The sequence below is a fragment of the Passer domesticus genome, chromosome 4 (genome assembly GCF_036417665.1).
Source record: "Passer domesticus isolate bPasDom1 chromosome 4, bPasDom1.hap1, whole genome shotgun sequence".
In the NCBI taxonomy this organism is placed as follows: domain Eukaryota; kingdom Metazoa; phylum Chordata; class Aves; order Passeriformes; family Passeridae; genus Passer; species Passer domesticus.
Genome location: NC_087477.1, coordinates 44,978,830 through 44,995,755, shown reverse-complemented (window position 1 = coordinate 44,995,755; position 16,926 = coordinate 44,978,830). Strand labels below are relative to the sequence as shown.

Sequence of the window (16,926 nt, the reverse complement as noted above, 5' to 3'; positions counted from 1 at the left end):
TTATGCTCACTGAAGTAGATCAGGGCAGTGCTTTTTGTGAGTGAGACAGCAAGATGCTTCAGGAACCTGACATTTCTTATTGGTCCAGTCATTGCTGCTGATGATAAAAGCAGAGCAGAAGCTAGCTCTACTGGTTTAAAAAGCCAAACCCAAACTTTGTAACTTGCTCCTTATGCTGAAAATCGCTTCCTCGTCTCCTTTCTAATAGTTTCAATTTCCAGTTTCTATTTCTTCTTTAGTTTGGCCACAAGATGGCAATAACTTGCAGGCAAAATGAAGCAGGCAGACCGATTTGAAACTGTCTCCCTTCCTGAGCTTTTCCCAGCGCTCTACCCCCAGCCCCCCTCTTTTGTTTCAATATTTAATTGCATTTCTTTCGGAATTACTAGGCAACCCACCCCCAGATGTGCAGTTTAAAGGTGATGTGCTTGCAGTGTGATTTTCAGGATCTACTCCGTAGAGCACCATCATGTGATACTGGGGTAAGGTGGAGTTCGGCTTTAAGGGGGAGTCTCCAGCCTTCCTCACCAATCTTTAGGATCTGACTGGAGAAATACCAAAGGATCCCTCTCCTCTCCCTGCTCCTTCTCCATCCAGCCTCCTGGGCCAGCCCCTGAGCAGACCAAAGACGGGCAGAGCAGTTGCAAGGTGAGTTTCCCCCGTGGTTGCTTTTCCATGACTCTGGGTGGTTGTGCCAGTTAGGCTGGTGCTTGCTTGCTGTCTTAGGTGCAAGTGACAAAATCCAGGCAGAACTTCCGAACAGCTGGGTGAACCTTCAGCTTGGGCTGACAGCATTTTGCTCTTGCTTTTGAACAGCTCCAGTAATTTTACTGTGCATTTCCATTCACCTCACAGCACATTATTTCACCCTTTTTGTCTGCTGGTGCTAAACTTTTGACCAAAATCTCTCACGGAGAGTCGGGAGGGTGTGCTTGCTAGGGGAGACTGTGCAATCACCCAGAGGGGTCTGCAGAGCTATGGGCTTTCCCCACGCCAAGCCACCACTGAGAGTGGGGAGGGATGTCCTTCCTGACTTGGGAGCTGGGGGTTCAGGAGATAAGGAACAGTGCAGCTGTCTGGGAGATTGAACTTGATGCCCCTCTGTTGTCTGGTCCATTTTGCAGAAGGACAGGAAAGAAGGACTACTTGTCACTTGACAGCAGTGGGCTGGTTCCTAGGTACACTCTTGCCCACATCAGAGAAGTTGCATCTCTGCTATGGGAGAGATGAGGGAAGAAGGAGCAGTAGCATTTTCTGGTTTGGAGTTTGATATTTAATAAATAAGCAAGAACAGAGCTTGGCTAAGGGAGTAGAAAAACCAAGAGCATGAAACCCTAGATACGTTATTGCTGGGGGCAGTTTGGTACTGGTTGGTGAAAGAACCTGCCCAGTTCCCTCCTTGCAGGACATTGCTCCTTGCCTGCTTTTGCATCATTCTATCAAGTCACAGGGCTGGAGTGCTCACCTCGTGCCATAGAAGTGATGGTGGAGTTCATTATTAAATCCAGGTGGTGCTTTTCAGACTATGATAAAGTTACACTGCGGGAATTGAGGAGCTCTGGTTCTCCACACCAGCCACACACTTTCCATTTGGGTAAAGCACTTCTGGCTATGACAGAAGTGATGCTTCAAGGAATCTTGGGGGTGGAAATTTCTTTATTAGACCCTAAAACAGGTGGACTATGAGCTCTGACAAATTTAATTAGCAGAAGGTCTGAGAGGTAATACTCAGGTGCATACCTAGATAGCTTAAAAATCAGAGTAGTCAAACAGACAGAGAAGCCTTTTGTCTGAAATCACTGCTGTTAACTCTCACAGTGCAATATCACTCAGAGCCAAGCTACATTGCCTGTCACAGTTTCATGCAGCCTTGTGCTGATTGAAAGAGCCAGAAAAGCCAGCAGGGTTAGCTCTGACAGCAGCAGCAAGGCATGGCATTGGCTTGGTCACCCTTTGGCTGACCCCCAGGAGGGGCTGCAGCTGCGAGCCCAGCCCTCACACATTGCCCTGGGGAGGAGGCAGCCCCAGCTCTGGTGCCCGGCATGTGGCTGGTTAAAAGGGTGTCTGTCACCAGTAAGAAGCAAAGACGATTCTTCTCCAGAAACTTACATAGTACAGAGATTTATATTGAGTGTAATTTAAGAACAAAAGTTCACCTGTTCAGGGTAACTTGTATTGAAGTACATTTTAGTGGACAATGTTTTTACGGCAATGTTTTTCTGATAAATGCCATATGAAGTCACATTTGAAACCCACTTGTGTGAATTTTAAGTGGCATTACTTCCATTACCATAACCTAAGGTTAAGTGAGCAATAAATTTAGCTCACAGGATCACAGGAGTGGGCAGACAGAAAGTTCCAGATTAAGTGTGGACTGCAGTGCCACTAATGATGCCCAGATTCAACGGCACTAATGGCAAGTTGAAGTAAAGGTGTGTCAGGTTATCAATTAATTGTTCTATAATTGTTTATGAATTAATTTGATTTAATTTTTTAATTTGCCTTCTGAACACATATGCTTAATTTTCAGATTTTTAAAATCCAAGGCCTTGCAAAGGGGTGGTTATTTAAGCACGCCTATTTCCCTTGCATGGTTAAAAAAAATTTCTGCAGCGTTTAAAATTTGCCGAGTTTTGTCTTTTGTCTTTTTATTCTTCTTTCTTTGCTGCACAGCCCTGCTAGCTAAGATTAAGGTGTTCAGAGTTCCTGATTTACCTTTCACTCAGTGCCAGCGCTGGTGAGAGCACTTGGCCGCTCAACATCAAGTGTATGTGTTTCGGGGAAAAAGAAAAAAAAAAAAAAAAAAAAAAAAAAAAAAAAAAAAAAAAAAAGCAGCAATTGAGTCATTTTTCCACCCGTCACATTAGTCAGATGGGCTTTCCCCTCCTCCTCATGTGATGCTTGGATATAATTTCATTTAGAGCAGTTTAAGAAAGCAGACGTTTGCAGATTAAACTTGTGAAAAGGAGATGTAAAGCACAAAGTGGAGGCTGCGCTGGTGGAGGGCTGAAATTGCTTCTTGTCTCGCTGTTTCGTGCGGGCAGGGCTGGTGTCCCGCTGGCCGCGCTGCGCCCCGCTCCTGCCGGCTGCCTGCCCCGGGAGCGCGGCGGGAGCGGCGGGCGCTGCCGCGGGACACGGCACAGGGTGACGGGCCCTGCTGCTTCCCTCCTCCGCAGGGGCTGCGAGGGACGTGCGGCGCTGAGGAGCGGCTCGGCCCGGGCTCCGCTGCGGGGCCCGCCTGCAGGCTCGCAGCGGCTGGATGATCGCGGCGGCGGGGTGGAAACAACATGAACACCTCGGTGCTCGCCCCACCCGGGAATATTTCTGGTCACCTGAACTTTTCGGAGATGAACTCGCAGATCTTGCAGTTTGAGGACGAAGATTGCCATGTGCCTTTGGCCATGGTCTTCACTTTGGCCTTGGCTTATGGGACTGTGATAATTCTGGGAGTCTCTGGGAATCTGGCCTTGATTGTCATTATTTTAAAACAAAAGGAGATGCGCAATGTTACCAACATCCTCATTGTCAACCTGTCCTTTTCTGATCTCCTAGTGACCATCATGTGTCTTCCCTTTACCTTTGTGTACACTTTAATGGACCACTGGATTTTTGGGGAGGCCATGTGCAAGTTGAACCCTTTTGTGCAGTGTGCCTCCATCACCGTCTCGGTCTTTTCTTTAGTCCTCATTGCTATTGAGCGCCATCAGCTGATCATCAACCCCCGCGGCTGGAGGCCGAACAACAGACATGCCTACATGGGGATTGCTGCCATATGGATTTTAGCCACAGCTTCCTCCTTGCCTTTCCTGATCTACCACGTATTAACAGATGAGCCCTTCAGAAATGTAACATTTGATGAATATAAGGACAAATATGTGTGCTTGGACCTGTTCCCCTGGGACACTGCCAGGCTTTCTTATACAACAACGCTTTTGGTGATTCAGTACTTTGGACCACTTTGTTTTATATTTATTTGCTACCTGAAGGTAAGATAGAATCCTCTTGCAATGTGTACTTCATTCTACCTGATGTTTGTTTATTCTTGCAAAGATGACAGTGGCAGGTTAATTTATCCCATGTGTTTCTCTTTGTTGAATTTCCTGCAGATATACATACGGTTAAAAAAAAGGAACAACATGATGGACAAGATGAGAGACAGTAAGTACAGGTCCTCTGAAACCAAAAGGATCAACATCATGCTGATATCAATAGTGGTTGCATTTGCAGTTTGCTGGCTGCCTCTCACCATCTTCAATATCGTGTTTGATTGGAATCATGAAATTCTGCCTGTTGCTACCTGCAGCCATAACCTGTTGTTCCTGATTTGCCACCTCACTGCCATGATCTCCACCTGTGTGAATCCCATCTTCTACGGGTTTCTCAATAAGAACTTCCAAAGGGACCTGCAGTTTTTTTTTCATTTTTGTCACTTCCACTCCCGTGAGGAGGATTATGAGACAATAGCCATGTCCACCATGCACACAGATGTTTCAAAAACCTCTTTAAGGCAGGCAAGCCCCATCACATTTAAAAAAATAAATAGTGATGACGATGAAAAAATATAAAGAAGTAATAGAAATTCGACACCAAACTGCAAGAAGTGTGATTGAAGGTGAAGTGTGTCCAAGGACAAGCACAATTATATAACAAGTACAAAAAGGGTAATGTTTTTCTTCCTTTTCCAAGGAACTTTGATTGTTGTCACTTTGAAATTATGCACTGTGCATTTTTGTCTCTTTTATTGCTTTAATGTTCACAGAAGTTATATCTGAATTTTATTTTAAGACATAGTCAGACCTGCTGCTACCTATGGTTTTCATCAGCTGTTTTTGTTCTGTTTTCTTTGTACAGTTCTGTGCTTCAGCACAAAGGTTTACTTATTGATTTTTTTTCAAAGGAGTAGGTTTGAGGAGTGTCCATTTAAGACCATTAGAAACAATATGAACCACAGGGGCACTGTCATTACAGACGATATCCACCAAAAAATAAAATTAGGAAATTTTGATTTGAAGAGGATTTTTTAAAAAAATCATCTTTTGATCGACGTTAAAATCCTGTAAAGTTAGTGTAGGTTTGCAAAAAAATAATTATGTGAAACCTATAGAGTGTGTTTAAATGGGACATACAGTTGTCTCATTCAAAGAGGCAATTTGGGCTGTAATCACTTAGTTTCAAAGACAGGATTAAGAAAGAAATTCTGTTCTCATTTACAAGAATAAAACCCTACAGCAATTCCACAGAGCACAATGGGATAACTGATGCTTCAGCACAGCAAATGAAAACATAAATGGGGCTTCAGTCCCAAATGATTACAGCTGGTTTTAATAACACAGGCTTTTTAATTTAAAAAATCCAAACCCCATTTTTATCTGGCATCAGTGACAGGAGTTACTGTTACTGGGATGAAAAGCACCATCTGTTCCAAGCCTGTGAACCATCTAAGTTCTTCTTGAGACCTATGTCCAGAATCTAGAGGGAGATGGGACTGTTTGCTGTCTGGACAAGCTGCAATTCCATCCTCACAGGTGACAGAGAAATTCAGGTCTGATATTAAAAAAGTAAGATTGAGCTACCTGAGTCTTTTCATAATAATTAGTGTTGATCTATATAAATGATGTATAGCCTCATAATACTTTGTGTTCATGTGCAATGGCATAAACCTGGACAATTTCCAAGGCAAAGGATGGTTTAATCAAGACCTGCAAAATTTAAAAGAAGGGTGTGAATATAGGTTGGGTATAATTGGTATGTTTAGCTTCCAAACTCACAGTTCCCCCAGTTGGTTGAAGTGTGGAAACATTTCCCAAATATACACAATAGACCTCTTTTACTGCTTAAAATATATATCCTCGAATTAAACAAAATATTCGTGGCTAGATCCCAGTTGAGGGAAACCATATAACTTGACTGCTGTAAATGAAATTACAACACCAGCCAGCTGAGGTTCTGTGTCATGCAGTGTACTTCGCTATATCATCAATGTCTTTTTGAATAATCAGCTTTTAAAAATACAATATAGACCCTACTTTCTTTCAGCAAGGTCAATTTAAATCATTCTGGCAGACAAGACAGTCTCCAAAATGGATATAAATGTAAATGCAACATAAATGGAAATCTGATGTGATATATTTCTAAGCAAAAATATCTCAGAATGCTATGGTGAATTTCATATGTTCTGAATTTGACATAGATAAATACCTAAGAAATTAAAATTATTTGGATTGCCAGTATTTAAAAGTGAAACACTGTGCCTTGTGCTGTCTTATAAATAGTGTAGGATATTAAAGTAGCAATGTGTTCTTGTGCATCATAATTCCATGTATTTCTCTACTGGAAGATAATTTAATTTAGAAGGAGTTTTCTGTGCTTGAGAACAGAGGCAGAATGTAGAAAATTAATTATAAGACAAAAGGTTCTTTCAGAGCTTTGGCCTTTTGTATTTTATGAGATTTCCTTTTTCTTTGTGCTTCTCCGTGGAATGTGCTGTTAATAACTTGACAGGGGTTTCCCGAAATTATTTCTCTCTCACTTTGCAACAATTTTCATATTTCAAAGGATACATATTTTCACAATGAGATACAATGTACAAAAACAGCCACGGTTTTGTTTTTTTTTTAATTAAGATTGTCACAGTGGGGTTTTCCCATTACAAAAAGTCACTGTGAATTTTATGGCTTTTTTCCTCTTTTTTTTTTTTTTTTTAAGCCCTTTCTTTCAATGTAGTGCAAAAAGAAAATTCACTCAGTTAAGAAACTTTCCACTTAGTTTGCTGGAAATTTTTTGACCAAGCTGAATTAGGTGCTTACACAGGGCAGGTGTAGAGGAACCTTAGAAGAGCCTGCTGGTGCTCAGGGACCTGAACCAGGTGTGTCCTAAGATTTGGAGGTCTGCAGTGGGAGAGCAACATAATTCTTCCTATGTCAACATTTCTCTGCTTGAGGCGCAGCCTCAAATCACACAGCCCATCTGACAGTGTGTCACACTATCTCCTGAGAATGCATGTCAGGATTTTTTTGCCCCCAGCACCTGATCAACAGGGTGAAATGTAAATGGGAGCATTCTTCCTGCTCATTCTTGTTGAGGTCAGGAGCTGTTTTCCCTCTGCACTGCTGTCCTGGGATCAGGCTTCTTATGTTTCCTCACTTCCCTGCAAGAAGCCTTTCTGAGCCTCTGCTGAGGACGCAGGTTAGTGCTTTGCCACACAAATAGCACAGAGCACACAGCCTGTAATGACAGTGGAAATGAACACAATGTAAGGACTCTTCTGCAGGAAAATGCATTTGGAGAATTTCAGAGGCAAAATCATGGCTCTTCTAAGGGATTTGTTATGAGGACAGAGATAAAAGTAGTCTCTCTGAGGTGCTGACCTAACATCTGCAGGGTGTTGCTCAGATCTACTGAGAGCAGTATTTTTGTCTTTGGTTTCATGACTTGATGCTGGAGTTCTCCAAAGCTTTCCCCTCCCAACTGCCAGCTACAGTACTGATCCTCTTTTTCATTTTCAGAGCTCCAGCATGGCTTCTCCTCTATATGCTAAATTTCTTACAGGATAAGCTGACAGGGTTCGTGTTTCACTATAATTTTTCAATCATTCTGGATTGATATTTATTTCTTCTATGTGCTGTTTTGTCAAACGTCCTACACTTCAGCACATGTTGATTCCTGTCTCAAAAGCCTGAAGATCCCTTTTATTCTTTCAGACTTGTAGAAAAGTTTTACTGACAGAAAAACAGAACAGTGAGTGATCTATAATGTATCTTATTATTTATGTGTCATACATTTCATGTCAAATCTCCAGCCTTAAATGACAAATGTAACTATTTAATAAGCATCAGTATTTGCTTCATTTGTCAGTTATTTTAGCATCTTAAGCGTCACTTTGGTCAACCACAAACATTTCTGCATAACATTTCTGCATAATCTAAATAAACCAGCATATTTGTATGTAATGTTAATAAATCCGTCTGTGTTCCCATTTTGCTATTTAAAAAAAAAAAGGTTGTGTCATTGTTACTATGTACAGTAATTCATGACTTTCACGTCAACATTAAAAAAGGATAATAAGAAAGGAAGTGATTAATTGACAATAAAACCTGCCTTTGGTAGGCTAAGAGACGACTGGAAATTTAAAAATATATATCTATATGTATATAATCTACCCTGTCATTATGACCACATAAAAAGAAAAGATTTAAAGCAGGAAAAGAAATCAACATGACAGAACCCCTGAGGGGCTTGAGCTGCTGCTGACTGCATCTCATCACTGATGAAGGTGTGAATGGCTAAGGGCTCATATATTCTGACTCTGTGGTCTTGCACTACAGTACCAGCTATTATTAATGGATCCTAAAGGGAAAATTTTATGCTGATTCATATTCAGACTGTAAATCAGTATATGTTTCAATCCAGGCCTGTATATCAAATTCTCATTTTGACCTCATAGAAACATCCTCAGATCAAAAAACTGAGAGCTTTCTCAAAGTTCACCATTTGCCTAGGCTTTCTACTAAATAAAACAGAATTGCTAGCTGGAAGCTCACACTCTTTCTTAAAAATGTATTTTTGGATATTAGCTTTTTACAGAAATAAGTTAATGGCATATAGTTGTTTGGCCTTTTTTTTTTTTTCTTCTGGATTCTTCTCTGGATTTTTTTTCTGGGCTTCATAATACTTCAGTTTAATGCTTTCCTTCCTACTTTATATCAAATAATTTACCAAAGCAGTGCAGAGAGAATGAAGACAATAAGGAGACTTTCTATCTTCTCTTCTTATTTTTAAAGCTTACAAAACAGTAGCTTAAATAACATCTCTGTCTGCAACAGATTAAATTAATTCAGTTGAGTGGAAAGGGAAGAGGAATAATAATTATAACCGAATGATAAATTTTGTTGACAGTAATTTCTCAGTTGAAGGGTATATATACAGCTCCGAGATCTACCATATCCTCTTCATTCTTGTGTTTTTTAGTATGTGGTATCTGCTTCCCTGAGTTATTACTAATTAGCCAAGTCATTACTAAAGTTGACATGAAAGAAAATTCTTCTATACAGGTTTTGCAGAATTTCAAATGCTTGAGTATAAAACATACAAGATGAACAAATGTGATCAGCTTTGGCTCTTATACTTTAATTAACCTGTGGTCAGAAATGACTTCTATTCAGTATTTCTGCCCATGCATAACAGTGTTAATGGTCTGATCGAAGTCGATATTTCAAATATTCGGGAGTGCATTCACAAGGACTAACTTGAGCTTTCTTTCCTAGTCTCCAAGACACTCACACCTACACTACTCTGGTGCTATGCATTTCCAAAATGTCTTTCCCTCAGTTGTCTATACAGCTGCTAAGTGGCAGGACTGGCATCTTCCAGGGCAGCACTGAGCCTGGTGACTACCGCCTCCCTTCCTCCATCTTCCATGGAGCTTCTGCTCTCACTTTGTATTTCATCCCCTTGCTAGCTGCTTTCTGAGGAAGCTGCAGAAATTTGTTCTCTGATTTTGTAAAGTGCCTGAGTATATGATAAAATTCAGTTCTATTCAGGACAGTGCTTTAAATAGTTTCTTTCATTAAAATGATCTTCCGGAAAGTGTCTCATAGGCAAGTTTCTCAAGATTTAGAAGGATATAATTTACAAAGCCTGTGTAGGAAGCATGTCCATGCAGAACATCCAGCTCATTGCAGCAAAACTGACAGCACACACTGTCTTGTGTTTTCCAAAGATCTGAATTGATGATCTGATTATTTATCATAGGTCAGGCTTAGTTACAAGAATTTGTCCCAGGTGAAAACATGTTTGAAAGTGCTGCACAGGAGATGCTCTGCATGGTTAACTAGCTTGCTACAAATTATGCAACATTTCAGATATAAAGGGAAATGGAGTTTGGAAGAGAGACAAAAAGCAGAAGATCTGGATGAAGTCTTGATGCCTTGATGTCAGACACAAAAAGACTCAAAGGGAGAATCAGATATATATTTATTTTGGGAGGCCAACAGTCTGACAGGTAAATGCTTTTTTTGAGCAAAGTGGTGGTCAAAGAAGTATATATGATAAAGAGGTTCTCTGCTCCCATTTCCAGAAAAAGAATATGGACCTTTATAAATGACTCTGAAAATATATATTTTTAATACTCTTTACCTTGGATTAATCTGGATTGCTTTTTGAAACAAAGGAAATGAAATGGTTTTGGCACAATTGAAAAATAACAGCTTTTCATTGCACCCACCTACTGCACGAGTCCATTTGCTTCTTCTGCACAACATGGAGAAGGTTTGTTTATGGCAGGAGGAGTAACCTGATCAACAAAGCCCTCCTTGTCTCTCTTGGCTCATATCCACACTGATACTGTGCTGCTGTTTTTCCCTTCGCAATCTTCCCTCCTGCCCCAGCCTCTCCCAAGCTATGAAAGTCTCCCAAGTTATTATGCTGTTTATGTTGTTTCTTAATAAAAGCTGTCTGTGAAAACATGTCCTTGAAAGATCCTATTCAATGTGTGCTTGAAGACATGGGTGAGAGGCCATGTAGGGCTTGTAGAAATGTGACTGGCAATGTGAACATGTTTCAGGCAATAGAGAAGTTGAAAATGTTGTTGTTGCATGCTGTTATTCAGCTCCTTTCATTTAAAGCTGTTTTTATAATTTTAATTCGTGTAACCTAAATGTCAGCTTACACATTTAGAGTAAACTTTCTCTTGGTGATCAGACACCAGAGACATTCGGCGAGAGGAGACACTGGGTAACCCACTTTGTATCCTTACTTAGCCTTACAGCCTCTCACTTGCCTATAAGCTTCTCATTGTTTGTACTATACTTGAAGATATATATGGAAACGTCTTCACTTTTTTCTCTTGAAGACTAGTGAAAGTTGTGTAATTAAGAGATATAAGAGAGAGGACTGGATTACCTTCTCTGATTTTTATTTCCATTATTATGACTGTAAAGTTTGAGGCTCTTCATCTAAGCTTTGACTTATTATCAGTTTGGGCACAGTGGTCATCACCTGGATGTCAGTCACCATGCTGATATGTCTGTAGTTAGACGGGTGCTGAAGTAAAAGCCTTAGAGCCTCACCTAAAACACTGGAGGGGTTAATGAAAAGACTCTCATTGACTTCAGTCAGCTTTGGGTGAAGTACTTTTAAGTGATACTAAGATGCAATACATGTCTGAACATCTACAAGTCCAAGGGAAAAATTAAAAAGTCATCTTCAGCTGCTTCTTACAGTATGGTAATCCTCAAGTTCTTCTGTGAGTTTTATTCTGCTATATTTTCTTGACACAGTTACAAGTTAAATGTGTCCGCTGAGCTGCCTGGCTTACTGATTTAAACCAATTTGCTTCACAGAAAATTGAAGCGAGTACTAGCAATTCATCACTAGCCAAAGTGTGGGCTTTTTTTTTGATGATGATGATGATGATGATGATGATGATGATTACTACTACTCCTGCTTTTTTCACCTTATATATATTCAAAAAAAAAAAAGGAAAAATCACTAACAGCCAGGCAGCATAAGTTAGTTTACATCTGAAATTCACTTCAGGCAAGAAGGAATCTCAGCCTGCAGCACAGGCTGTGCATTTACCTTAAGCAGGAACATAAGCAGTCTTAATAAAACCACTGCAAGCCATTGCTTAAAAACAAGTGTCTTCAGAATTAGATAAGGGCACATTTAAGTCAACATACAGAAACTTGAATTCAAATATTAATGATTTTTGTAGTGGAATTTATACATTCAGATAACCAAGTTACTTCATGAAATCATAAAGCCTGAGCCTGGTCTCATTCATATTAGTCAAATGCTGCAGAAACATCTGTGATATTGTCCAGAAGTTTGTGGCATGGATGAGGCAGGTAGTTGAGATTAATCTCTGAAGCTCTCAGATTGGTTTTTTAGACTAATAGATTTTATCTTGCCTAGGATTAAGGTAACATAAGGAAATTAAATACCTTGGCTTTTGAATTCCTTGATGAGTTTCACTCAGTCCTGACAGATTTGCTGAAGCTTTCTGAGAGTGAAATGATATTGAATAAACTAAGTACCTGTTATTTAAATAAGGTTGTTCTTTTGAGCAGGTCATACACATTGTAGGTGTTAGCATCTTAAATTCTACACAGTAGAACACAGATATATATGTTTACTATCATTTATAGAAGCACATTAACATTCTGACTTCAAGTGAATTTTATCAATTTACATAAAACCTTTAACCTTTAGCAGTTCTTATGTTTAGACCATGTTAGACCTCATCCTTGTGGTGGACTTTAACCTCCCTGATAAAACTGCAGGGCATTTAGAAATCCAGGAAGTTCCTGGAAAGCACTGATGGAAATTTCCTGATAGAGATGACACAGAAATCAGTGAGAAGATCTGATATACCTCACACTTGTAAATAAGGAAGAGTTTGTCAGGGATGTGACAACTGAAGGCAGTATTGGCTTCAGTGACAGTGGAGTTTAGACTCCTAAAAGAATGGAGCAAGGCAAGCAGCAAGATCACAGCCCTGAACATCAGAAGAGCAGATTTTGGCCTCTTCATGGATCTGCCTGAAAGAGTCCTATAGGATAAGGCTATGGAGGGAAGAGGGGACCAGGCTGGCTGTTTGATATTCAAGGATCATCTCTTCAAAGCTGCAGAACAATCCATCCCAATGAGCTGGAAGTTAAGCAATGATACCACAAGGCCTGTGTGGATGAGCAAGGAGCTCCTAAACACTCAACCATAAAAAGCAAGCATACAGAAGGGGGACAAAGTGATAGGTATCAGAAGAGGAACATAGAAACAATTCTTGAGGGTGCAATGATAGGATTAGGAAGGGCACAGCTCAACAGTAGCTGAGTCTGGTGAGGGAACAAGGCAACAAGAAAGGCAGCATGATGGGCTTCTGTAAGTACACAAACAGCAAAAATATGTGGGTCTGCTGCTAAGTGGGGTAGGCGCCCAGTGTCACAGGACATTGAAGAGGCTGAGGTACTGAATTCTTTCTTTCCTTTGTCTTCATTAGTGTGACAAGCCCTCAGAAATCCCAGGACCTGGAGACCAGAGGGAAAAGCAAGAACAAGGAAGGTATACCCTTGGGTGAAAAGGATCAGGTTAGGGAATACTTAAACTCCTTGACATAAATAAATCCATTGGATCTGGATGCAGCCTTCCTTCACAGTTATTGAACATCAGATCCTGAAAACCATTGATCCTGAAAGTCATTTCTAGGTTCATGAAGGACAGGAAAGTGATCAGGAGTAGTCAGCATGGGTTCTTAAATGGGTTTTCTTAGAAATGCGGTACTGCTTGTACTATGATTACAGTTAGACAAAAAAAAAAGAGCCAGAAAAAACCTCTCTGCTCAAAACATATATTTTTATATAATTTCTTAAACCATACCCTCTCTCTTTCAAACACCACTCTAACCTGTGTTTTTAGTTCAGGGTAGCACAGAGACAGTTTTGATGCCTTAAAAATCTCACTGAAGGATTGTGCTGTTACTGGCCCAATCTGAAAGCTATGCTGATTTTTGAGTGCTCTCTGGAAGCAGATCCCTCCTTCAAACACCACTCTAACCTGCGTTTTTAGTTCAGGGTAGCACAGAGACAGTTTTGATGCCTTAAACATCGCACTGAAGGCTTGTGCCATTACTGACCCAGTCTGAAAGCTATGCTGATTTTTCAGTGCTCTCTGGAAGCATATCCCTGCTAACAGGAGTATTTAATTATATCAGAGTATTCTGCTACTGTGCCCTATAGCCAGAATTCAAGATCATATGAAGCTGCTTTGATTAGACAGAAGCTGAGATAAACATGTTCTTTATGCAATGCTATTTAAAAACACCTTTTATACAGTGCTGTTTCCAGAACAACAGGAAGACAAGTTCCAAGTTAGCCCGGGTTAAAGAAGCTCAATCTCTGCTTCCTTTAAGTGTTTTGTTTGCAATTCTTTACACTGACCCTCTGTATTCTCATTGCAAGCAGCCACTGCTGGGACCACTGAAGTGACAATCTCACAGACCTCCTGCAGGTGTGGTACAGCGTTAAGCAATCCCTCTCCCCACCTTTCTCTCTTCCCACGCCTCCGCATCACCAGCACTTGTCAGACTAAAGGTAAACTAAGCTGTGGCATAGATCCAGCTTAAGAACAATAAACCTAACAATAAAGAAGGGATTTGAATGGGGGAATTGGTCCCATTTGTCAGCTGGTTACACAAACACTTGTTCTGGTTTGAAGGCAGAGGTTGGTGGGAGGAATGAGTGAATGTCTAAAGATGGGAATGCACAGTGCTTGGGCTGGCATGGCTATGTAAATATACTAGTCAAACTGCATACTAACTTTTTAATAAGGAAAATACTTCTTAATCCATCAGTGTTAGCTCTGGTATGCTATAAGGTCAGCTATTTTGGGTGGCCCCCATTGTGTGAGCTGCTGGTTCTGCCAAACAAAAAGGCTTGGTTGGACTTTGTCTAGATCCTGAGTACTTGCTGTTTAAAGGAGCCTTCTCTTGTCTTAGGATTTAAGCGTTGCATTCTGACAACCATTTTTGCTTTTCAATATAGAAACACCTTTTATGCACACTGTGCTGTAGAAGCTGTTAACTCTTTTCCAAGAAATATAATAATCATGGAAGTATGCATTTTCTAGTAAACTCTACAATCATGTGCAGTGATCTGTGGCGTGAGCCTCTGGATTCCAAAACCTTGTATTTCAGTGGGTTTTTTTTCTCTCCTTCACCTGGAAACTGTATGGAAGAGACAGATTGTTGCAGGGCTACATTGAATGAGAAAAGAAAGTTTGTGCAATTGAGTGAAAATTGAATTCAAGAAACTGCTGTGGTCAAGATTCCATTGATTCTATGTTTATATGACTAGGCTAGGCAATGTCACTAGCCCTGATATCTGAGCTTTCTCCAAGCATATTCTGGTATGCCAGTAGCTTCAAACTGTCTTGCTAAAATCAATCACTTTTACCAGCAATTACTGTGTTGAATCACTGTGAACTTTAATTTTCAACTCACTTTCAAAGTTTGAGCTTAGAAGGAATTGCCTTGATTCAGCTAAGCTTGACTTACGAAATCATATATGACTCAGCCTTGTCATATATGCTCCCTTGTAAAGTGCTCAGAGACTGTGATATGTGACACTCATAAAATCAGAGAGCTTATTTACTGTGTTCACTGAAGCTCATTTACATCAGATATTTAAGTTCGAACTGCAGCATTTTTTGAAAGAAAGAAGTAATAACCAATATCTGAAATGTGAAATTGTTTTAACTAAGGTTTTAACTGAGTCCCTAAGATATAGATGTGCACTCTAGTCTGGAGATCTTTTAATGTATTAGCAAGCATATATCTTCTTTCCACATTAAAACATTTGCATATAAATGTGTAATAAATGCATATAAACCCATTGTTAGACATACTGGAAAGAATATTTTGAATAAAGTGACTGAATTAAAAATCTAGAGGTTTTTAGAATACTGTAACTTCTTGACTTTTCCAAACTTTCACAGTAAAATATAATTTGACTGATATAGTGTATTCTGTCACATTTCTAAAAAGAAATGGCTAGAGCCTGGAATTTTGACCAACTGTTACAGTGATTGACAAGGGTGTTGGCCAACCAAATATCTCCCAAAGATACAGCCAGCTCACTGGCCAGGACCTGAAGGGCGGTGGGGTTCAAACCAATGAAAGCATGCAGACCGGGTCTTTCAAATGCCCTATATAAGGGAGGGCTTGGGGAGGAAAAGCTCTCTGCCACAGGAACGCTGGGATGAGGCTTTCTGGCTCCTGTGCCTCTCTCCTGCCTCGTGACCTGACAACTGGCAGCCTTTTCCTCAGTAAGTTTGCTTTCACAAGATGGGTATAAAATCTGGGAGATCAAAATGGAGCTTCTCTCTGGGTTCACTGTGAAGTTTGCCAGAGGAAAGGGTAGTAGGAGGTGCTGATTTTCCTTTGTGCTCAAGGCCTATTGATATTTTGCTAACACTGGCATACTCCTGGGTGTTCTCATTTTATTCTGTGGACTTTGTTTCGTGATTTTCCTTCTGTTCTGTTCCTTTTTAAAAAGCATATTACTGTTTCTGGCCAGCCTTTCAGATGATCTTACCAGCACTCTCACTTAAAACACGCGAAGAATTTGATGGCCGGTTTTTTAAAATCTACGGTTTTTGTTACAGTCATGGAAGGTGACTGTGTCTGAATCATACAACGTATGAAATGAACCCAACACACTATCACATAACTTTTTGACAGTAGAAATTGACTGTCATCACTAGCCATTCACAGTGTCAGATTTTCCCCTGCTGATCCCCTTTGGCAGCTTCTTAGAATTGCTTTGAATATATAATTTGTGATGCTGGGAGTTTTAAATGTAATACAAGATTACATTTAATAGACTCAGTATTAAATATCAAGGCCCTGCTGTGAGGCCTACAGAAATCCATAGGGAAAAATTTAATTGCAATATAATATGTGCCTTCTTTACTGCATTGAACATTCATGGAGTTGCTGCATATGAGCTATGCATTTTCTTGTGTCCTGATTATTTCAGAAAGCCTGTTCAGAATTTTGCTACCCCCTTTCAATGACAATTAGTGGACAGCCCTGCAGATTGCTGGATTCAGGGTTTTGAAAAAAATCTTCAGCTGTCTTCCCCTAGACAAAACTGGGAAGCTGGGAAGGATGAATCTGCTGAGAAATAGAAGAGATATTTCCATCTGCTAAAAAAGGTGCTCAGGAGACTTACAGGTCTTTCTAACTTGCAGAATTTTATATATATATGATGTAATTGATAGAATATATAGAGGTAGTGGACTGTTCTCCAAGGGACAGGGTATTTACACAGACAGCCTGTCTTTGAAGTAATGGCTCTTTTGGAAAATCTTTCTTCATGAACCTGAAAGAAATACTTCCACATCCAAGTAAGGTGAGTAAGGTCAATCTGC

General features: G+C 40.2%; 1 protein-coding gene across 3 annotated transcripts in view; it reads left to right on the top strand.

Annotated features, from left to right (window-relative positions):
- Positions 1 to 312: 312 nt before the first annotated feature.
- NPY1R (neuropeptide Y receptor Y1) overlaps positions 313 to 16,926 on the top strand; it is a 42,567-nt gene continuing 25,953 nt past the window's right edge. The window contains exons 1-3 of one of the 3 annotated variants that reach the window (XM_064417543.1): positions 313 to 648; positions 3,177 to 3,986; positions 4,107 to 4,661. In XM_064417543.1, coding sequence (XP_064273613.1) covers positions 3,288 to 3,986; positions 4,107 to 4,565 — 1,158 coding nt within the window. In that variant the 5' untranslated portion in view covers positions 313 to 648; positions 3,177 to 3,287 and the 3' untranslated portion in view covers positions 4,566 to 4,661. Of the gene's footprint in view, positions 649 to 2,912; positions 3,987 to 4,106; positions 15,820 to 16,926 lie in introns of those variants that run through there. The other 2 variants (XM_064417541.1, XM_064417542.1) reach the window with 2 other exon arrangements.